Below are 24,458 nucleotides of genomic sequence, written 5' to 3' on the forward strand. Positions count from 1 at the left end.
TCACAGTTAAGGATATTGCTGTCACTAAGATTGCACCTAAATCAACCATTTATCGGATCATTAAGAACTTTAAGGAGAGCAGTTCAATTGTTGTGAAGAAGGCTTCAGGGCTCCCAAGAAAGTCCAGCAAGCGCCAGGAACATCTCCCAAAGTTGATTCAGCTGTGGGATCAGGGCACCACCAGTACAGAGCTTTCTCAGGAATGGCAGCAGGCAGGTGTGAGTGCATCTACATGCACAGTGAGGCGAAGAAGGGCAGCAAAGAAGACACTTCTCTCCAGGAAAAACATCAGGGACAGACTGATATTCTGCAAAAGGTACAGGGATTGGACTGCTGAGGACTGGGGTAAAGTAATTTTCTCTGATGAATCCCCTTTCCGATTGTTTGGGGCATCCGGGAAAAAAGCTTGTTCGGAGAAGACAAGGTGAGAGCTACCCTCAGTCCTGTGTCATGCCAACAGTAAAGCATCCTGAGACCATTCATGTGTGGGGTTGCTTCTCAGCCAAGGGAGTGGGCTCACTTACAATTTTGCCTAAGAACACAACCATGAATAAAGAATGGTACCAACACATCCTCCGAGAGCAACTTCTCCCAACCATGCATGAACAGTTGGTGACGAACAATGCCTTTTCCAGCATGATGGAGTGGCTTGGGGAACAAAACATCGATATTTTGGGTCCATGGCCAGGAAATTCCCCAGACCTTAATCCCATTGAGAGCTTGTGGTCAATCCTCAAGAGGCGGGTGGACAAATAAAACCCCCACAAATTCAAACAAACTCCAAGCATTGATTATGCAGGAATGGGCTGCCATCAGTCAGGATGTGGCCCAGAAGTTAATTGACAGCATGCCAGGGCGGATTGCATAGGTCTTCAAAAAGAAGGGTCAACACTGCAAGTATTGACACTGCATCAACTTCATGTAATTGTCAATAAAAGCCTTTGACATTTATGAAATGCTTGTAATTATACTTCAGTATAGTAACATCTGACAAAAATATCTAAAGACACTGAAGCAGCAAACTTTGTGAAAATTAATATTTGTGTCATTCTCAAAACTTTTGGCCACGACTGTACAACTGGTGACGAAGTCAGCATGCATGTGCCCGGCCCGCCACAAGGAGTCGCTACAGAGCGATGGGACAAGGACATCCCAGCCGGACAAACGCTGGTCCAATTGTGCGCCGCCTCATGGATCTCCCGGGTCGTCCCCAGCTGCGACACAGTCTGGGATCAAACCCGGGTCTGTAGTGACACCTCAAGCCTTAGACCGCTGGGCCACACGCCTTTATTTTGCTGGACACCAGGAAGAGTACAGAGATCCATAATAAATAAAAAATACATTTTGATGTAAATGTTTGAGGACAAGGTTATGTTCTTTCTGGATTCCATTAGAATGACAATTGCAGAGAAAGAGGCAAGTCTACAACTCTTACAATTCCAACTAATAAATCATGCAAGATAATGTTCTTAATTTTACCTCTAAAGTGGAGATGCTTAAAAATGTTGTTTTTTTTGCCCACTCTACAGACGTCTATATAGGTCTGTTAATACTAGTAATGGCCCAGTGCACAAATATCATATTTTTTCATTCATATTTTCTTTACATTCTGATATTTCAGCACCCTTATCTCCCGCGGCTATGTCCCTCGACTGATTTATATGCATTTATGTGCCAGACCACACCCATGTGAATGTTTATTGGTCAATAACGGCCATATTTTTGTAGGTACTTGTCTGAAAAATATTGGGTTAAGAGACTTTTATCCATAGATGCCACATATCCAGTTTTGTGCAGATTGGTCATTCGTTGCCAGGAGAGTAGCGTTTTAAGTGTTTTTCACAAAATTCTAAATGGCGGAAATCTATAATGGCGGACCTTATGGGTCCCTGAGACAAATGTGTTCCTTGTGAAGAGAGGGAACTAAGTACCGAATTTCATGACTTTAGGTTTAAAGGGGTGAGACATTTCAAAGTTTTAATTTTCAATCTCTTGTTATAGCGCCACCATCTGGCCAATCAGTGTAATTGTGTAAATAATTTTGTAAAACCTTTCACTAACATATGAACGAATAAATGGAGACAGATTCACAGTCCCCTCCCCGATTTCATCATGTGGGACAATAATTATCTGAACGATTGTAGTCTACAGCGCCATAGAAATGTATGGCTCCAACTACAACCATAGAGTCAAAGACTGTGATAGAGTATTCCAGCCAGAGTAAAGACTGGCTCCTAAATCTATATCCGGTTGGAAATACGAAAACTTCCGGTGAACTTCCTGGTTTTGTTTGCATAGTGGCTAACTTTGCTAGCTATGTCATTTCCAACTATTTAAAACGCTCTTTGTATGTCCGTGAGTCAAACTGTGTTGGAAACGTTAAAACGCACTCTCTCGTCGACAAGACCTGCAATGGCCTGCTCTTAGTCATGCAAGTAACGTTAGTTGAAATGTAGTATCTGTTAGCTGACGGCTAACTTGACAGCTAATGTAGCTTGGATAGGAATAGGATGTGCTGTTAGGAAGTTAGCCAGCCAACACTGATTATGTTTCTGCTTATTCGTCTGTTATGCTTCTACTTGTTTTAAATAACTTTTGCGCTATGGACACCGAGGGAATAGAGATCCGTATAAAGACTCCCGTCGGGGATATGGACTCATCCGTGGACTGCCCATCACTTTTGAGCTTCAATGACTTGATGGTGAGCACTAGCTACAGTTGCAAAGTTTACAGTTATCTAGGCTAAGGACCTAGCTAGTTAGCAACTGTTTTGCTTTACCGTTCATATCTTTCTAAATCTATTTTGCAGGTCGCTATAAGGGATGTCATGCCCGAAACCACAATCACTGCGTTTGAATGTAAGTTACCTCATGAAAAGATTGACATTCTGAGATTTCATCAGCCTGGTTTCCTGTTGTGGAGACAGTTTTTCATTACGCCAACCAAATATTTAAGTCCGTTTGGCAGACTTCTACCCAACTATGTTTAGTTACAAATTAAAGGCTCAGTCTACTACTAGTACTCAGTTGCTACTTAACTTGCCTGTTTGGCTGTATTGTCCTTAATACCCAATAAGATTGATTGTCTTCAGTTTTTGCACACCAAAAGGATCATGTAGGCTATGTTCCTGGGTGCAAGTTGCCTCGAGACACTGATCTTGGGTCAGTAGCATTTTCCCCAGCTGTTGATAACACAGCCCAGTAACTACAGCTGTTAATGACACAGCCCAGTAACTATAGCTGTTAATGATAACACAGCCCACTAACTATAGCTGTTAAAGATGACATAGCCCAGTAACTACAGCTGTTAATGATGACACAGCCCAGTAACTACAGCTGTTAATGATGACACAGCCCAGTAACTACAGCTGTTAATGACACAGCCCAGTAACTATAGCTGTTAATGATAACACAGCCCCGTAACTATAGCTGTTAAAGATGACATAGCCCAGTAACTACAGCTGTTAATGATGACACAGCCCAGTAACTACAGCTGTTAATGATGACACAGCCCAGTAACTACAGCTGTTAATGATAACACAGCCCCGTAACTACAGCTGTTAATGATAACACAGCCCCGTAACTACAGCTGTTAATGATAACACAGCCCCGTAACTACAGCTGTTAATTACACAGCCCAGTAACTACAGCTGTTAATGATGACACAGCCCACTAACTATAGCTGTTAATGATAACACAGCCCCGTAACTATAGCTGTTAAAGATGACATAGCCCAGTAACTACAGCTGTTAATGATGACACAGCCCAGTAACTACAGCTGTTAATGATGACACAGCCCAGTAACTACAGCTGTTAATGATGACACAGCCCAGTAACTACAGCTGTTAATGACACAGCCCAGTAACTACAGCTGTTAATGACGCAGCCCCGTAACTACAGCTGTTAATGACACAGCCCAGTAACTACAGCTGTTAATGACACAGCCCAGTAACTATAGCTGTTAATGACACAGCCCAGTAACTACAGCTGTTAATGACACAGCCCAGTAACTACAGCTGTTAATGACACAGCCCAGTAACTATAGCTGTTAATGATGACACAGCCCAGTAACTACAGCTGTTAATGATGACACATCCCAGTAACTACAGCTGTTAATGATAACACAGCCCCAGTAACTACAGCTGTTAATGATGACACATCCCAGTAACTACAGCTGTTAATGATGACACATCCCAGTAACTACAGCTGTTAATGACACATCCCAGTAACTACAGCTGTTAATGACATAGCCCAGTAACTACAGCTGTTAATGATGACATAGCCCAGTAACTATAGCTGTTAATGATGACACATCCCAGTAACTACAGCTGTTAATGATGACACATCCCAGTAACTACAGCTGTTAATGACACAGCCCAGTAACTACAGCTGTTAATGATGACATAGCCCAGTAACTATAGCTGTTAATGACACAGCCCAGTAACTACAGCTGTTAATGATGACACAGCCCAGTAACTATAGCTGTTAATGATAACACAGCCCCGTAACTACAGCTGTTAATGATGACACAGCCCAGTAACTACAGCTGTTAATGATAACACAGCCCAGTAACTACAGCTGTTAATGATGACATAGCCCAGTAACTATAGCTGTTAATGATAACACAGCCCAGTAACTACAGCTGTTAATGACACAGCCCAGTAACTACAGCTGTTAATTATAACACAGCCCCGTAACTACAGCTGTTAATGACACAGCCCAGTAACTACAGCTGTTAATGACACAGCCCAGTAACTACAGCTGTTAATGATGACACAGCCCAGTAACTACAGCTGTTAATGATAACACAGCCCCGTAACTACAGCTGTTAATGATAACACAGCCCCGTAACTACAGCTGTTAATGATAACACAGCCCCGTAACTACAGCTGTTAATTACACAGCCCAGTAACTACAGCTGTTAATGATGACACAGCCCAGTAACTACAGCTGTTAATGATAACACAGCCCCGTAACTACAGCTGTTAATGACACAGCCCAGTAACTACAGCTGTTAATGATGACATAGCCCAGTAACTACAGCTGTTAATGATGACATAGCCCAGTAACTATAGCTGTTAATGATGACACATCCCAGTAACTACAGCTGTTAATGACACATCCCAGTAACTACAGCTGTTAATGACACAGCCCAGTAACTACAGCTGTTAATGATGACACAGCCCAGTAACTACAGCTGTTAATGATGACACAGCCCAGTAACTATAGCTGTTAATGATACCACAGCCCCGTAACTACAGCTGTTAATGATGACATAGCCCAGTAACTATAGCTGTTAATGACACAGCCCAGTAACTACAGCTGTTAATGATGACATAGCCCAGTAACTATAGCTGTTAATGATAACACAGCCCCGTAACTACAGCTGTTAATGATGACACAGCTCAGTAACTACAGCTGTTAATGATAACACAGCCCCGTAACTACAGCTGTTAATGACACAGCCCAGTAACTACAGCTGTTAATGATGACATAGCCCAGTAACTATAGCTGTTAATGATAACACAGCCCAGTAACTACAGCTGTTAATGACACAGCCCAGTAGCTACAGCTGTTAATTATAACACAGCCCCGTAACTACAGCTGTTAATGACACAGCCCAGTAACTACAGCTGTTAATGATAACACAGCCCCGTAACTACAGCTGTTAATGATAACACAGCCCCGTAACTACAGCTGTTAATGATGACACAGCCCAGTAACTACAGCTGTTAATGACACAGCCCCGTAACTACAGCTGTTAATGACACAGCCCAGTAACTACAGCTGTTAATGATGACACAGCCCAGTAACTACAGCTGTTAATGACACAGCCCCGTAACTACAGCTGTTAATGACACAGCCCAGTAACTATAGCTGTTAATGATGACACATCCCAGTAACTACAGCTGTTAATGATAACACAGCCCCGTAACTACAGCTGTTAATGACAGCCCAGTAACTACAGCTGTTAATGATAACACAGCCCAGTAACTATAGCTGTTAATGACACAGCCCCGTAACTATAGCTGTTAATGATAACACAGTCCAGTAACTATAGCTGTTAATCTGTGTTTCAGATGAGGATGAGGTGGGCGATAGAATCACTGTGAGGAGTGATGAAGAACTCAAAGCCATGTTGTCATATGTGAGTATTGTTCTCTTCAACATGACACTTTGTTGGACTCCCATATCCCCAGTTTACCTGACTAGACTCCCATGACAACAGTTTACCTGACTAGACTCCCATGACAACAGTTTACCTGACTAGACTCCCATGACAACAGTTTACATGACTAGACTTCCATGACAACAGTTTACATGACTCGACTTCCATGACAACAGTTTACCTGACTGCACTCCTATACCCCCAGTTTACCTGACTAGATTCCCATACCCCCAGTTTACCTGACTAGACTCCCATACCCCCAGTTTACCTGACTAGACTCCCATACCCCCAGTTTACCTGACTAGACTCCCATACCCCCAGTTTACCTGACTAGACTCCCATACCCCCAGTTTACCTGACTAGACTCCCATACCCCCAGTTTACCTGACTAGACTCCCATACTCCCAGTTTACCTGACTAGACTCCCATACCCCCAGTTTACCTGACTAGACTCCCATACCCCCAGTTTATCTGACTAGACTCCCATACCCCCAGTTTACCTGACTAGACTCCCATACCCCCAGTTTACCTGACTAGACTCCCATACTCCCAGTTTATCTGACTAGACTCCCATACCCCCAGTTTACCTGACTAGACTCCCATACCCCCAGTTTACCTGACTAGACTCCCATACCCCCAGTTTACCTGACTAGACTCCCATACCCCCAGTTTACCTGACTAGACTCCCATACCCCCAGTTTACCTGACTACTCTGCCATAGCAACAGTTTACCTGACTACTCTGCCATAGCAACAGTTTACCTGACTACTCTGCCATAGCAACAGTTTACCTGACTACTCTGCCATAGCAACAGTTTACCTGACTACTCTGCCATAGCAACAGTTTACCTGACTACTCTGCCATAGCAACAGTTTACCTGACTACTCTGCCATAGCAACAGTTTACCTGACTACTCTGCCATAACAACAGTTTACCTGACTACTCGACTACTCTGCCATAACAACAGTTTACCTGACTACTCTGCCATAGCAACAGTTTACCTGACTAAGGGGATGTTTAGTCTCGGTGTGGGTTTTCCTTGTGCCAAGTGTTATAATCAAGAAGGACAAATCATTGAAGTGTTTTCTCCTGCATTTTCGTTTTTGGTCCAGTACACAAGTCACGTTCACAAGTCACGTACGCAAGTCAGGTTCGCAAGTCAGGTTCGCAAGTCAGGTTCGCAAGTAGCGTTCATGAGTAACACAGTAATTGTTTATTGCACATCAACATTTATAACAACAGTTGGTGGAACCGTTTACATTTTAGGGATGAACCTTGTGGACGTTGCAGAGGTGAGCTGAGTTCTTCTGGTATTTACAGAGGTCCCAACTTGTAAATACGTTTCCTTTCACATCCTTTAAAAAAAAATACAAATTAACAGTGACAGGATATAGGCTAATTAAAGTTACATTGACAAATAAAAATGCAAATGAAACCCCCCCCCAAAAAAAAATGTATTTTCTGATGTGGGTCTTTTTGATTGAGACGACAGCCTTTGTGTTGAATGAGTGTTGCTATGGCCAAAGATTGAAAATAACACTGCATTTGGAAAATAAATTATCTCCTGTTGAAGAATTTTTAAAAATGGAATAAAGTAAATATAATTACTGACCCCGGTATACCGTTGAGGCAGCAATTATAACCTTCTTTTTCACTCCGCTATTGAGTGTTTTTTTTTTTGTTGAAGGGGGGGGGAAGCTATTAAAAATCTATTACAACAGATCTTTTCACCCAGGGCCACAGTGTGCTCATTGCTAAACAGACTGGTAAAGATGACAAGTAACTCTACATATTTCTGTCTCCTACAACAAAGCACTGTATGTGGGTGATTCCACGCCAGCGGGAGCAGAACATATTTTTGCTATCTCGGATTGTTGTAGCAATTCTCACATAGAAACTTCATTTGGGAGGAAGGATGTCTGACGTGTTTTTTAAATATATTTTTTTACATTTGTGCCACGTTTGAGAGAATCCTGATGAATGTGTCCGTTGTAGACCCTTTTTAAACCTTTACAATCCTCCTGTAAGACTTTATGCTCCGTGAACCAGACATGCTATACTCCTTATAGTCTGCTTTATCATATGGATTACATCTAGATTCTTATGTACATTTTCACATTCATTTATTCAACAGAAAATAATATAAATGTTTCTGCAAAATCAAAAAGGACACTTTTGAGATTATAAAAAAAAAAAATTTGAATAAATTAATGTGGACATTTTTATTTTAGAACCGGGACATATGTTAGAGCACACTATATGAAGTATAATGCCACCAACCCGTGCGGTTCATAGATCGTAAGGTCTTACAGGAAGCATGTATAGGTCTATACAATGGCCACTTTCATCATGCTTTTCTTTTTAAATAAAACATGTAAAAGCACATGTCAAACATCCTTCCTCCCAGTGAAGTTCCTATGTGAGAATTGCCAGAACACAACAAAAATATTTTCCACTCCTGCTAACGTGGAATCGCCCCTGTGTCTGATGTGCCAATCGGCGTCGTCATGGTAACACGTGATCTTTTCTGCAAGTGCCGCCAACCTTCAGTCCTCTGCATTGGACCGGGTTCAGGCAAAAGAGTGACAGCAATAAAATAAGGATGTGTTATTGACTTCACCAAGGCTGCGAAGGGAATTAGACACATCCACACGTTTCATTTCAGCCTCTGAGCTCAAATGGAGAGAGAAGTGAGGCTTTGTATACCCATTTAAAATGCCTCATGGACGTATGTACCCTATAGGTCTATGCCTTCATGTTGAGGAAGTAACAGGGCACTCAAATGGGTTATGTTTCTATAGAAACCTATCTGTTGTATAGAGGCTGTACTTGTGTTTGGAACACATCTCTCCTGTTTTTTTTTTTTGTCTTGTTGATTTACTTTTCAAGTCCCCCCCCCCCCCCCGCGTGATGTTACCATCTTCCTTCATAGTTACTGTTCACATCACGGACATTAAGAGTAATGACTTGTAATGGGCTTCTTCACGAGGTACACTGAAAAGCTAAATGAACTATCCATTTTTATTATTTATTATTCAGTACTTAAAGTTTCGCCTCATTAAAAAGCAGGCCCCCCTGGGCGGAGAATATTTGTCAAAATCTACTCTTCATCTGGGGATGTCTTTTACCCCCCATCAGTTTACAATGATGGCGCTGTAGCCACAGGCTGAATCTCCTCTGTTTCAGGGACTTTATTACTCCTTCGTCTTGGATGCTTTGTTGTCATTGGGTAACATCGGGTATCCCAGGGTTTGCTGGTGCTCGTGTGAAGCTGATTGAACGGGCAGAGTGGCCTAGACAGCTGTAGTGGTGTCGAGCTGTAGTGAGAGGGAGGACGGGAAACATATTGACCTTGCCTTGATTGATTTACAAGTCCCTCACCCTCAGGGGATACTTTTTGACTATTTTCCCCCACAATCAAATCAAATTAAGTTGTATTGGTCAAATGCGCCGAATACAACAGGTGTAGACTTTTTACAGTGAAATGCTTCCTTATGAGACCATTCTCAACCGTGCAGAGTTAAAAAGGACGACAAATAAAGGAAGCAGAATCAAAACAATAACGAGGCTATATTCAATGAGTACCAGTACTGAGTCAATGTGGAGGAGTACCAGTACTGAGTCAATGTGGAGGAGTACCAGTACTGAGTCAATGTGGAGGGGTACCAGTACTGAGTCAATGTGGAGGGGTACCAGTACTGAGTCAATGTGGAGGAGTACCAGTACTGAGTCAATGTGGAGGGGTATGAGGTAATAATGAGACTATATTCAATGAGTACCAGTACTGAGTCAATGTGGAGGAGTACCAGTACTGAGTCAATGTGGAGGAGTACCAGTACTGAGTCAATGTGGAGGGGTACCAGTACTGAGTCAATGTGGAGGGGTACCAGTACTGAGTCAATGTGGAGGGGTACCAGTACTGAGTCAGTGGAGGAGTACCAGTACTGAGTCAATGTGGAGGAGTACCAGTACTGAGTCAATGTGGAGGAGTACCAGTACTGAGTCAATGTGGAGGAGTACCAGTACTGAGTCAATGTGGAGGGGTACCAGTACTGAGTCAATGTGGAGGAGTACCAGTACTGAGTCAATGTGGAGGAGTACCAGTACTGAGTCAATGTGGAGGGGTATGAGGTAATAATGAGACTATATTCAATGAGTACCAGTACTGAGTCAATGTGGAGGAGTACCAGTACTGAGTCAATGTGGAGGAGTACCAGTACTGAGTCAATGTGGAGGGGTACCAGTACTGAGTCAATGTGGAGGGGTACCAGTACTGAGTCAATGTGGAGGGGTACCAGTACTGAGTCAATGTGGAGGAGTACCAGTACTGAGTCAATGTGGAGGAGTACCAGTACTGAGTCAATGTGGAGGAGTACCAGTACTGAGTCAATGTGGAGGAGTACCAGTACTGAGTCAATGTGGAGGGGTACCAGTACTGAGTCAATGTGGAGGAGTACCAGTACTGAGTCAATGTGGAGGAGTACCAGTACTGAGTCAATGTGGAGGAGTACCAGTACTGAGTCAATGTGGAGGAGTACCAGTACTGAGTCAATGTGGAGGGGTACCAGTACTGAGTCAATGTGGAGGAGTACCAGTACTGAGTCAATGTGGAGGGGTATGAGGTAATAATGAGACTATATTCAATGAGTACCAGTACTGAGTCAATGTGGAGGAGTACCAGTACTGAGTCAATGTGGAGGAGTACCAGTACTGAGTCAATGTGGAGGAGTACCAGTACTGAGTCAATGTGGAGGGGTACCAGTACTGAGTCAATGTGGAGGGGTACCAGTACTGAGTCAATGTGGAGGGGTACCAGTACTGAGTCAATGTGGAGGGGTACCAGTACTGAGTCAATGTGGAGGGGTACCAGTACTGAGTCAATGTGGAGGAGTACCAGTACTGAGTCAATGTGGAGGAGTACCAGTACTGAGTCAATGTGGAGGAGTACCAGTACTGAGTCAATGTGGAGGGGTACCAGTACTGAGTCAATGTGGAGGGGTACCAGTACTGAGTCAATGTGGAGGGGTACCAGTACTGAGTCAATGTGGAGGGGTACCAGTACTGAGTCAATGTGGAGGGGTACCAGTACTGAGTCAATGTGGAGGGGTACCAGTACTGAGTCAATGTGGAGGGGTACCAGTACTGAGTCAATGTGGAGGGGTACCAGTACTGAGTCAATGTGGAGGAGTACCAGTACTGAGTCAATGTGGAGGGGTACCAGTACTGAGTCAATGTGGAGGGGTACCAGTACTGAGTCAATGTGGAGGGGTACCAGTACTGAGTCAATGTGGAGGAGTACCAGTACTGAGTCAATGTGGAGGGGTACCAGTACTGAGTCAATGTGGAGGGGTACCAGTACTGAGTCAATGTGGAGGGGTACCAGTACTGAGTCAATGTGGAGTGGTACCAGTACTGAGTCAATGTGGAGGGGTATGAGGTAGTTGAGGTAATAATGAGACTATATACAATGAGCCAGTACCAGTACTGAGTTAATGTGCAGGGGTACCAGTACTGAGTTAATGTGCAGGGGTACGAGTTAGCTGAGGTAATAACGAGGCTATATACAAGGAGTACCAGTACTGAGTCAATGTGGAGGGGTATGAGGTAGTTGAGGTCATAACGAGACTATATACAATGAGTACCAGTACTGAGTCAATGTGGAGGGGTACGAGGTAGTTGAGGTAATAACGAGGCTATATACAAGGAGTACCAGTACTGAGTCAATGTGGAGGGGTACGAGGTAGCTGAGGTAATAACGAGGCTATATACAAGGAGTACCAGTACTGAGTCAATGTGGAGGGGTACGAGGTAGTTGAGGTAATAACGAGGCTATATACAAGGAGTACCAGTACTGAGTCAATGTGGAGGGGTACGAGGTAGCTGAGGTAATAACGAGGCTATATACAAGGAGTACCAGTACTGAGTCAATGTGCAGGGCAGTAGTCAGTAGTCTCCAAGGCTCGTGTGTGTGTGTGTGTGTGTGTGTATGTGTGTATGTATGTATATAGAGTCTGGCGAGTGTGCATAGAGCCGGTGCAAGGTACTTTGTGTTTTAGGAAGAAGTTGAGCAGAAATATTGATGTGGCAGGATGAGCTATTTGGACCGTTTGGGCACTTAAACCTCTCCAAGTGAACACTTGGTTTAAGATGGACGCTGGGAGAGGCGGGAAGTTAATGGAGTTTTATTGGAGATGTTTGACCGTGTCTGATTCAGCCATTATGGATGGCATTATGAATTCACCTTCAGTCTGGCCCTTGACTTTGAGCTCTACGATGACACGAGCACACAGACTGCGAAGATGGGGCTCACCACTGAGGGAAGTGAATGAGATATATCATGACCAAATCAAGTGGTTTTGCTTATTTTGTCACGTTATGTGATACATTTACTCTTGAGATGCAGTGAATCTTTGTGAAATGCGATGAATTGGTGTTTTCGCCCTTAAAACAAGTGGCTTTCAATAGTTCTCTATCATAGTGGCTCTTCATCAATGAAAGAGCTCATTTCATCTCAGCAGGAACATAATCACACAGAGTAGCTCTATCGCCTGGTTGGTGTGTGTTATTGGCTGAATCCCACGTTACCTGCTCCAGATCTATGTTTCACATCTCCAAACTGACTGAAATATTTGCTTTCCATACGACACAACATTCCCCACCGACACAAAAACACATTGCTTCGTCCACATATTTTCGGATGCTGCACAACAAATCTCCAATCTCTCGGTAAAGGAATTCGGGGCCCCCTGTAATGGCTTTCTGCTCCTCTCGGGACGAGCGTGTCTGGCGAAAAGCTGCTGATTGCCAGGGAAAATTGTAATACAGGTATATAATATACGCGAGGCAGGCTTCCCGGGCGTCTTATGCAAAGGGTTATGCATTTCAGCAATCCATTTGTATTCATATTCAAACATATGGGCTTCTTTGGTTCGCTGCTGTGGCCGTTTGGCCTCCGTAGAGACTCAGGTGCATTCTGCTTGGCTGTCGTTAATTCCAGATGACTGGATGGCCATTGTGCAAAATGAATATGAATTAAGAGAGGCCAATGTATTAGGTGCGAAAGAGGGGGAAATTCATTAGGTACCACTCCTCAACACTGTTTCAGAGTAGGAGTGATGAACTACCATTTCATCCATTTCATCTCATATAATTGCCATTTAAAAGGCCAAACAAATCATGTAAAACACTTTAACAGGGCTGTGACGGTCATGGAACCCTAGATGACTGTAATTAGTCTCATAGCAAAAAACACACATTTTCTCCTTTCCTCAGCTCTTTACTGTGTGCTGTCATAGATATATCATTAATAGAACAGGCATCAAGTCAATGATGGCATAATGGGTGGCCAGGTGGTCATTGCGAGGAGCAAAGCAGGAAGGTTGCCCATCAATATGTGCTGTGATTTGTTGATTCAACTTTACTGAAATAATACCTTCTATTGTATGAGCCACATGAGTTAACATCATATGAATTAACATTCTACATTACCATAGCAATTAATGCATCATAATACCAGCCATCGCCAGTGTACTGAGTTTACCAGTCAAATTGCCAGAGTTAGAGGTTCCAAGCCTGTTCTATTCATTGCATTTCTATGTGTGCTGCTGCTGCAGGGAGGGGAGTGTTGTCTAGGCAACCCAAGACTTGTTCGCTACAAAACCAAGGAGCAACAAAGTTCCATCCCATTGTTAAAAGTCCATGTTACCGTAAGAACGGACTGAACCGGCACCAAAGCCCGGCCATCCCGTCTTCAGTCAACTGTTCTTTAAATGGTTTTGACGGTCTTCACCCGTAACCGTCGGTTACACAATTTATACGGTAATTGTGCCAGCCCTACCCTTGAATTTAATATGCACCTATCGATTAATTATCATCATGTCAATCTTTAACCATCTTCTGTGTATGACTCTCTAAGGACTTTTATTTTGAAAGCCAGACAAAAAATAAATAAAAGGACCATCCTTCGGCATGCGAGTCCTGTGAGACATGCCAGTCTTCCAGGCAACTCTAATCATTGCTCGGCACCTTGAATGGCTTGGAGCCGCCGTTGTGAAAGTTAAAGACTGACCCGTGTCAGCTCGTCTACCACGTGACCCCATTCCCCTCCTCCTCCTATCATATGCCCCCGGAGGTAGCAGCCCTAATTGCATCCCGTGCTCTCCTGTTCCCCCTCCTTGTCTGCTAATGATGATGAGCTTCCTGCAGGCTGGGCCTGCGCTCTCTCCCCTCTCTCTCTCTCTCTCTCTCTTCTCTCTCTCTCTCTCTCCCCTCTCTCTCTCTCTCTCTCCCCTCTCGCTTCTCTCTCTCTCCTCTCTCTCTCCTCTCTCTCTTCTCTCTCTCCCCTCTCTCTTCTCTCTCCTGTCCCCCTAGGCTGAGCGATGGTATTTGTGATCCGACACTGTTTAGTTATTGGCCAACAAAGGGGAATGTCTTTTAATACACCTTTTAAAAGATTAGGTGGTAATTGTTGCGGTCTTAATCAATAGGGTAGCCGAGTGGAAAATGAAAGGTGTGTGAGAGAGAGAGAGAGCATGTTGCTGTGTTAGGCCCATTGTTCCTGTTCAGCCTAGTGACGACACCGGAGGGCAAGTGGAGGGATGGGACCTGAGGAGAGGCTGACAGTGATAAATAGGCCTTTTAATAACAGCTGTGCCTCTTGGGGAGCCGTTCAGATCCATTCTGATTCCAAGATGGCCCTGCCCATCTACATTTCAATATCTAGAGTCATATGCACATCTATATTAATAACAGCTGTGCCTCTTGGGGAGCCGTTCAGATCCATTCTGATTCCAAGATGGCCCTGCCCATCTACATTTCAATATCTAGAGTCATATGCACATCTATATTAATAACAGCTGTGCCTCTTGGGGAGCCGTTCAGATCCATTCTGATTCCAAGATGGCCCTGCCCATCTACATTTCAATATCTAGAGTCATATGCACATCTATATTAATAACAGCTGTGCCTCTTGGGGAGCCGTTCAGATCCATTCTGATTCCAAGATGGCCCTGCCCATCTACATTTCAATATCTAGAGTCATATGCACATCTATATTAATAACAGCTGTGCCTCTTGGGGAGCCGTTCAGATCCATTCTGATTCCAAGATGGCCCTGCCCATCTACATTTCAATATCTAGAGTCATATGCACATCTATATTAATAACAGCTGTGCCTCTTGGGGAGCCGATCCATTCTGATTCCAAGATCAGATCCATTCTGATTCCAAGATGGCCCTGCCCATCTACATTTCAATATCTAGAGTCATATGCACATCTATATTAATAACAGCTGTGCCTCTTGGGGAGCCGTTCAGATCCATTCTGATTCCAAGATGGCCCTGCCCATCTACATTTCAATATCTAGAGTCATATGCACATCTATATTAATAACAGCTGTGCCTCTTGGGGAGCCGTTCAGATCCATTCTGATTCCAAGATGGCCCTGCCCATCTACATTTCAATATCTAGAGTCATATGCACATCTATATTAATAACAGCTGTGCCTCTTGGGGAGCCGTTCAGATCCATTCTGATTCCAAGATGGCCCTGCCCATCTACATTTCAATATCTAGAGTCATATGCACATCTATATTAATAACAGCTGTGCCTCTTGGGGAGCCGTTCAGATCCATTCTGATTCCAAGATGGCCCTGCCCATCTACATTTCAATATCTAGAGTCATATGCACATCTATACTAGATTGGAAATGTATAAACATCAGTGTTTTGTTAGGTTTTTATACACTGACTGACGCATGGTAAACACTGAGCCACAATCTGCCACACACATTTCCAGCCACCCCCTGCCAGTATCCATCTGCGTCTGTGCTTGTGGGTCTGATCGTCAGGGACAAGGTCTCTACGTTCATTTCCAAAGGTCTCAACCCTCCAACGAAGGAGGTGGGGTTAAACACACACTCACATGCACATTTTTTAACAGATGGTTTAGTTAACTGAAACATGAATTGCAATGTTGCTTTGGCAGTTGTCTAGTGTGTGTGTGTGTGTGTGAGATCCCAACAGGGTCTAACCGACTGTTCGGTGAGCTGATGACCTGGAGAGGAGGTGGTTGATGCTACAGCCGTTCCTGAACTAGCCCACAGGGCACTAGACTCTACCTGCAGCAGCTTTCACCACAGCATGTTGTAGACTAGGCTATACTCACCACCCTGGTGTTGAGAAAACATTTGGTTAAAAGGGATTTACGTTCGCTATCCTCCTCTTCCTCACTGATGATTATTGGGTATCTCTTCCTCTCTCTCCTCAGTACTGCAATAATGTGAAGGAGCAGCGGATGAATGGCCTACTGCCTGAGCCTCTCCAGATATTTCCTCGAGGTATGTTGTGTGTGTGTGTGTGTTCTGAGCACTACAAACTTGGTTTTCTAAGCTCTGTGATGAGATCACAGTTCATTGATGGGGAGGGATGTTGGCTGTGTAGAGGGACTGGGTGCTGGGGTGAGAGTAGAGACTGGGTGCTGGGGTGAGAGAGGGAAGCTGGGTGCTGGGGCGAGAGAGAGAGGCTGGGTGCTGGGGCGAGAGAGAGAGAGGCTGGGGCGAGAGGGAGACTGGGTGCTGGGGCGAGAGAGGGAAGCTGGGTGCTGGGGCGAGAGAGAGAGGCTGGGTGCTGGGGCGAGAGAGAGACTGGAGAGATGGAGGCTGGGTGCTGGGGTGAGAGAGAGAGACTGGGTGCTGGGGCGAGAGAGAGACTGGAGAGATGGAGGCTGGGTGCTGGGGTGAGAGAGGGAGGGGTGCTGGGGTGAGACTGGGTGCTGGGGCGAGAGAGAGAGGCTGGGTGCTGGGGCGAGAGAGAGACTGGGTGCTGGGGCTGAGAGATGGAGGCTGGGTGCTGGGGCTGAGAGAGGAGGGAGACTGGGTGCTGGGGCGAGAGAGAGAGACTGGGTGCTGGGGCGAGAGAGAGACTGGAGAGATGGAGGCTGGGTGCTGGGGTGAGAGAGAGAGGGAGACTGGGTGCTGGGGCGAGAGAGAGAGGCTGGGTGCTGGGGCGAGAGAGAGACTGGAGAGATGGAGGCTGGGTGCTGGGGTGAGAGAGGGAGGGAGACTGGGTGCTGGGGCGAGAGATGGAGACTGGGTGCTGGGGCGAGAGAGAGAGACTGGGTGCTGGGGCGAGAGAGAGACTGGAGAGATGGAGGCTGGGTGCTGGGGTGAGAGAGGGAGGGAGACTGGGTGCTGGGGCGAGAGAGAGAGACTGGGTGCTGGGGCGAGAGAGAGAGACTGGGTGCTGGGGCGAGAGAGAGACTGGAGAGATGGGTGCTGGGGTGAGAGAGGGAGGGAGACTGGGTGCTGGGGCGAGAGAGAGAGACTGGGTGCTGGGGCGAGAGAGAGAGACTGGGTGCTGGGGCGAGAGAGAGACTGGGTGCTGGGGCGAGAGAGAGACTGGAGAGATGGAGGCTGGGTGCTGGGGCGAGAGAGGGAGAGCTGGGTGCTGGGGCGAGAGAAGAAAGCTGGGTGCTGGGGCGAGAGAGAGAGGCTGGGTGCTGGGGCGAGAGAGGGAAGCTGGGTGCTGGGGCGAGAGAGAGAGGCTGGGTGCTGGGGCGAGAGAGGGAGAGAGACTGGGTGCTGGGGCGAGAGAGGGAGAGAGACTGGGTGCTGGGGCGAGAGAGGGAGAGAGACTGGGTGCTGGGGCGAGAGAGGGAGGGAGACTGGGTGCTGGGGCGAGAGATGGAAGCTGGGTGCTGGGGCGAGAGAGAGAGGCTGGGTGCTGGGGCGAGAGAGAGAGGCTGGGTGCTGGGGCGAGAGAGGGAAGCTGGGTGCTGGGGCGAGAGAGAGAGGCTGGGTGCTGGGGCGAGAGAGGGAAGCTGGGGCGAGAGAGAGAGGCTGGGTGCTGGGGGCGAGAGAGGGAGACTGGGTGCTGGGGCGAGAGAGGGAGGCTGGGTGCTGGGGCGAGAGAGAGAGACTGGGTGCTGGGGCGAGAGAGGGAGAGAGACTGGGTGCTGGGGCGAGAGAGGGAGAGAGACTGGGTGCTGGGGCGAGAGAGGGAGAAAGACTGGGTGCTGGGGCGAGAGAGGGAGGGAGACTGGGTGCTGGGGCGAGAGAGGGAGGGAGACTGGGTGCTGGGGCGAGAGAGGAGGGAGACTGGGTGCTGGGGCGAGAGAGGGAGGGAGGGTGCTGGGGTGAGAGAGTGGGTGCTGGGGCGAGAGAGGGAGGGAGACTGGGTGCTGGGGCGAGAGAGGGAGGGAGACTGGGTGCTGGGGCGAGAGAGGGAGGGAGACTGGGTGCTGGGGCGAGAGAGGGAGGGAGACTGGGTGCTGGGGCGACTGGGTGCTGGGGCGAGAGAGACTGGAGGGAGACTGGGTGCTGGGGCGAGAGAGAGAGACTGGGTGCTGGGGTGAGAGAGGGAGAGAGACTGGGTGCTGGGTCGAGAGAGGGAGGGAGACTGGGTGCTGGGGCGAGAGAGAGAGACTGGGTGCTGGGGTGAGAGAGGGAGAGAGACTGGGTGCTGGGTCGAGAGAGGGAGAGAGACTGGGTGCTGGGGCGAGAGAGGGAGGGACTGGGTGCTGGGTGCTGGGTGCTGGGGCGAGAGAGAGAGACTGGGTGCTGGGGTGAGAGAGGGAGGGAGACTGGGTGCTGGGGCGAGAGAGGGAGGGAGACTGGGTGCTGGGGCGAGAGAGGGAGGGAGACTGGGTGCTGGGGTGAGAGAGGGAGGGAGACTGGGTGCTGGGGTGAGAGAGAGTCTGGAGAGAGAGAGGCTGGGTGCTGGGGAGAGAGTGGTGGGTTCTGGGTAGAGGACGAGAGAACTGTGGGTGCCCATGAGTGGAAAGAATCAACACAGCCACTGCAAAGTAATCAATCAAAATTGACAGAGCCTTTAACATAGACTTTAATGGTATTGTGTTGAGCAAAATGTGCAGTGTGGCTTTGTTTCCCTCTAAAACTCACTAAAGCTCTAATTCTTTTGATGTTCCATTTGTGTTTTAATACCTTTTCTAAATGTTTCCACGACTAAGAAAGAAAGTGTTGTTGACGTGTGTTCCGTTTCACCAATGAAACAATGAGTTGTCCCTTGCCTGTCACTGGGGTCTTGTTCACAGTTGATAAGAGTTAGGATATTACACAATGCGCTATTGTCCTCAAACTCCACTCTGGACCTCAACGCCAGTTCCACTGTATGTTTTCATTGTTCCCCTCCAATCAGGGACTGATGTTGACTTGGGACACCAGGTGGGTGTAATTAATTATCAGGTAGGACAGAAACCCAGCAGGATCCGGACCTCATAGGGTCAGAGTTGAATACTGCTCTATTGAATACTTTGAGTATGTTAATGTACAGTGTATAAATAGAAGCTGTTTGTCTTGGAAAAGAGTGTTTGGACATAGTTCCCCACAGCCCATGTCTTCATCCAGTACAGGTGTCACTTCGCCACCATCTAGCTGCGTATGTGTCACTGAAATGGAGCATAACTACAACTGTCTGCCACAAGTCCTCCACACCTCCAGCCAAGCAGCAACCCATTTATAAACAGAGCCTGAAAAAAACCCATATTTTCCTAATTCCCCTCTCTCTCTCCCGGTCTCCAGAGCCACATCTCAATCATTTTTCTGCACAGCTAATTTCAGATTCACCCTCATTTCGCCTTTTTAAACGATTCCTTTTCAGCACCATTTGTAAATGGCCCTGTGATGTGTTCTAAAATTTAGTCAATTACTGTTTCAGCCGGCAAGACTCCAGGGATCCGGAACATACACGGCCTGAAGGTACCATCTCAATAATTGTTTCAGGAGAAAAGTTGGGGCGAAATGGATTGGTAACGCTGTGTTCCACTTATTGAAATGTCAATTGAAGTCAAGGTTCTCTTTCACACACACACACACACACACACACACACACACACACACACACACACACACACACACACCCCCTCTCTCCGCTTTGTATTTATATATGTAGATGTGTGACTGTATTCCTTTCTTTTTTTTCTCTCTCTCTTCTCTCTCTCTTCTCTCTCTCTCTCTCTCTCTCTTCTCTCTCTCTCTCTCTCTCTCTCTCTCTCTCTCTCTCTCATTCTCTCTCTCTTCTCTCTCTCATTCTCTCTCTCTCTCTCATTCTCTCTCTCTCTCTCATTCTCTCTCTCTCTCTCTCATTCTCTCTCTCTCTCTCTCTCTCATTCTCTCTCTCTCTTCTCTCTCATTCTCTCTCTCTCTCTCTCTCTCTCTCTTCTCTCTCTCTCTCCTCTCTCATTTATCCTCTCTCTCATCCTCTCTCTTTCTCTCTGCTCTCTCTCTTTCTCTCATTCTCTCTCATTCTCCTCTCATTCTCTCTCTCTCTCTCTCTCTCTCTCTCTCTCTCTCTCTCTCTCTCATCCTCTCTCTCTCCTCTCTCATTTATCCTCTCTCTCATCCTCTCTTCTTTCTCTCATTCTCTCTCATTCTCCTCTCATTCTCTCTCTCCTCTCATCCTTTCTCTCTTCTCTCTCTCTCTCTCTCTCTCTCTCTCTCTCTCTCTCTCTCTCTCTCTCTCTCTCTCTCTCTCCTTATTCAGCTCCCAGTACTCATTTGGTTACTCTGTGATGGGCGGCTAAGAGCAGGGTATTATATTCTAAGCTGCCCCCCAATGCATCATGGTCCCCTCAATTTTCACACATCTGATTGGATGTTGAAGATGAGCAGGGTTAGACCTAGTAAGTCAAGCAGCACCACAGAGGAAAGACTTTTTCACCCACCATGAAATGGTCATTACCCAGAAGCCCCATTCAGAAACACCCCGGACTCTCCATCTTCATGTTCTGCTTATATGTTAGCTATTGAAACCCTTCTGCTAATTACAATGTCTTAAATGGGTTAACCAAGCTGACAACCGTGTCTCTAGGTCATTCTTAAATCTGTGTTCCATTCTATTAAGACTACATTGCGTTGTGTTTTAATCGTGGGGCCGGGCTTCCCTTGAAATGCTGACATCGCTGTAGCTGTATTTTATTTAACGTGTACGTCAAGGCTTCCTGTTGACAATGTTTTGATGGGGAATCTCTTTAAAGGTGGAATCTTTGTTTCGCCATAGATGATGTTGAAACCCTTCGATAATGTTTCATCTCAAATTAATTGGCTCTAGAAAATGAGGAACAAGATACTGTACATTTAAATGAGGTCTTCTCTGGGCACTAATTAAAGGGAGAATCCCTGCCTTAGTGGACCAAACAAGGTGACCTGTGGACCCCAATTAAACAAGTTATTTTTAGGACGACCACCCCGTTTCCCTCTGGTTTGTGTTTTGTTGAACCTTGGTTGAATCCGGGTGTGCTGGGTCTTCGGTGTGAAAACCCCAACATACCCATGCAGAGCTGGACAGAAGTACATTTCTTAGAGAGATGGTACTTTTCCTCCTAATGTGAGTCTTTCAGTCTGTTTTTTCATCGATGCTCCTCCCTTACGCCCATAGTCTATCTCTCTCTCCCTGTCTCCCTCGCTCTCTCTCCTCTCTCTCTCTCCCTGTCTCCCTTGTTCTCTCTCCTCTATCTCTCTCCCTGTCTCCCTCGTTCTCTCTCCCTGTCTCCCTCGTTCTCTCTCCTGTCTCCCTCGTTCTCTCTCCTCTATCTCTCTCCCTGTCTCCCTCGTTCTCTCTCCTGTCTCCCTCTTTCTCTCTCCTGTCTCCCTCGTTCTCTCTCCTGTCTCCCTCGTTCTCTCTCCTGTCTCCCTCGTTCTCTCTCCTGTCTCCCTCGTTCTCTCTCCTGTCTCCCTCGTTCTCTCTCCTGTCCCCCTCGTTCTCTCTCCTGTCCCCCTCGTTCTCTCTCCTGCCTCCCTCGTTCTCTCTCCTGCCTCCCTCGTTCTCTCTCCCTGCCTCCCTCGTTCTCTCTCCTGTCCCCCTCGTTCTCTCTCCTGTCCCCCTCGTTCTCTCTCCTCTATCTCTCTCTCTCCGCCTCCCTTGTTCTCTCTCCTCTCTCTGTCTCTCTCTGTCTCCCTCATTCTCTATTTTTCTGTCTTCCTCGTTCTCTATCTTTCTCTCTTATACTCTCTCTCTCCTGCTCTCTCCCTCTCTCTCAAGCTACTCCTCCCCTCTCTCTCTTTCTCTCTAACAAAAGTCAATTAACCCTCAGTTTGAACTGAGAGAAAAAGAGAGCAAGAGAGAGAGAGATTGTGTTGTGTTGAGTCAGTCAATGGGTTCATTAGAAGGCCTGTGTGCTTGCTGCCTGCCTGGCTGGCTGTTGGCCTTGCCAACTTATTGTCTCTGTCTCTTTTTGGCTGCAGGTGAACACAAGGCCCAATGACTGCTCCCCCGCCGCCATCGGCTCTATACCCAACAATAGGTGAGGATTCTGGAGGGTTAAGGCCCAACTGACTGGGGGTGGATGGAGGAGGGATGGATGGGGGAATGTATTGGAATGCCGGTGGATGGATAGATGGGTGAATGAGTGCTTTGGTAGATGGATAGATGGGTGAATGAGTAGTGCGTTGGTGGATGGATAGATGGGTGAATGAGTGCTTTGGTAGATGGATAGATGGGTGAATGAGTGCGTTGGTAGATGGATAGATGGGTGAATGAGTGCTTTGGTAGATGGATCGATGGGTGAATGAGTAGTGCGTTGGTGGATGGATAGATGGGTGAATGAGTGCTTTGGTAGATGGATAGATGGGTGAATGAGTAGTGCGTTGGTGGATGGATAGATGGGTGAATGAGTGCTTTGGTAGATGGATAGATGGGTGAATGAGTGCCTTGGTAGATGGGTGAATGAGTGCTTTGGTAGATGGATAGATGGGTGAATGAGTACGTTGGTGGATGGATAGATGGGTGAATGAGTGCGTTGGTAGATGGATAGATGGGTGAATGAGTGCTTTGGCAGATGGATGGATGGGTGAATGAGTGCTTTGGTGGATGGATAGATGGGTGAATGAGTGCCTTGGTAGATGGATAGATGGGTGAATGAGTGCTTTGGTAGATGGATAGATGGGTGAATGAGTAGTGCGTTGGTGGATGGATAGATGGGTGAATGAGTGCTTTGGTAGATGGATAGATGGGTGAATGAGTAGTGCGTTGGTGGATGGATAGATGGGTGAATGAGTGCTTTGGTAGATGGATAGATGGGTGAATGAGTGCGTTGGTAGATGGGTGAATGAGTGCTTTGGTAGATGGATAGATGGGTGATTGAGTGCCTTGGATAGATGGGTGAATGAGTGCGTTGGTAGATGGATCGATGGGTGAATGAGTGCGTTGGTGGATGGATAGATGGGTGAATGAGTGCTTTGGTAGATGGATAGATGGGTGAATGAGTGCGTTGGTAGATGGATCGATGGGTGAATGAGTGCGTTGGTGGATGGATAGATGGGTGAATGAGTGCTTTGGTAGATGGATAGATGGGTGAATGAGTGCGTTGGTGGATGGATAGATGGGTGAATGAGTGCTTTGGTAGATGGATCGATGGGTGAATGAGTGCGTTGGTGGATGGATAGATGGGTGAATGAGTGCTTTGGTAGATGGATAGATGGGTGAATGAGTGCGTTGGTAGATGGGTGAATGAGTGTGTTGGTAGATGGATAGATGGGTGAATGAGTGCTTTGGTAGATGGATAGATGGGTAAATGAGTACGTTGGTGGATGGATAGATGGGTGAATGAGTGCATTGGTAGATGGATAGATGGGTGAATGAGTGCGTTGATGGATGGGTGAATGAGTGCGTTGGTAGATGGATAGATGGGTGAATGAGTGCGTTGGTGGATGGGTGAATGAGTGCGTTGGTGGATGGATAGATGGGTGAATGAGTATGTTGGTAGATGGATAGATGGGTGAATGAGTACGTTGGTGGATGGATAGATGGGTGAATGAGTGCGTTGGTGGATGGGTGAATGAGTGCGTTGGTGGATGGATAGATGGGTGAATGAGTGCGTTGGTAGATGGGTGAATGAGTACGTTGGTGGATGGATAGATGGGTGAATGAGTGCATTGGTGGATGGGTAAATGAGTGCGTTGGTGGATGGATAGATGGGTGATTGAGTGCGTTGGTAGATGGATAGATGTGTGAATGAGTGCATTGGTAGATGGATAGATGGGGGAATGAGTGCATTGGTAGATGGATAGTTGGGTGAATGAGTGCGTTGGTGGATGGATAGATGGGTGAATGAGTAGTGCGTTGGTGGATGGATAGATGGGTGAATGAGTAGTGCGTTGGTGGATGGGTAGATGGGTGAATGAGTTCGTTGGTGGATGGATAGATGGGTGATTGAGTGCGTTGGTAGATGGATAGATGGGTGATTGAGTGCGTTGGTAGATGGATAGATGGGTGAATGAGTAGTGCGTTGGTGGATGGATAGATGGGTGAATGAGTGCGTTGGTGGATGGATAGATG

At 46.6% G+C, this 24,458-nt stretch overlaps 1 protein-coding gene across 1 annotated transcript in view; it reads left to right on the plus strand.

Annotated features, from left to right (window-relative positions):
- Positions 1-2,265: 2,265 nt before the first annotated feature.
- The window catches only part of map2k5 (mitogen-activated protein kinase kinase 5), a 115,921-nt gene continuing 93,728 nt past the window's right edge, over positions 2,266-24,458 (plus strand). The window contains exons 1-6 of the mRNA XM_064987727.1: positions 2,266-2,701; positions 2,810-2,858; positions 6,080-6,147; positions 16,435-16,504; positions 19,842-19,882; positions 22,367-22,425. Of these exons, the coding sequence (XP_064843799.1) occupies positions 2,570-2,701; positions 2,810-2,858; positions 6,080-6,147; positions 16,435-16,504; positions 19,842-19,882; positions 22,367-22,425 (419 nt within the window). The 5' untranslated portion in view covers positions 2,266-2,569. The remainder of the gene's footprint in view (positions 2,702-2,809; positions 2,859-6,079; positions 6,148-16,434; positions 16,505-19,841; positions 19,883-22,366; positions 22,426-24,458) is intronic.

The sequence above is a fragment of the Oncorhynchus masou genome, chromosome 2, assembly GCF_036934945.1.
Source record: "Oncorhynchus masou masou isolate Uvic2021 chromosome 2, UVic_Omas_1.1, whole genome shotgun sequence".
Taxonomy (NCBI): Eukaryota; Metazoa; Chordata; class Actinopteri; order Salmoniformes; family Salmonidae; genus Oncorhynchus; species Oncorhynchus masou.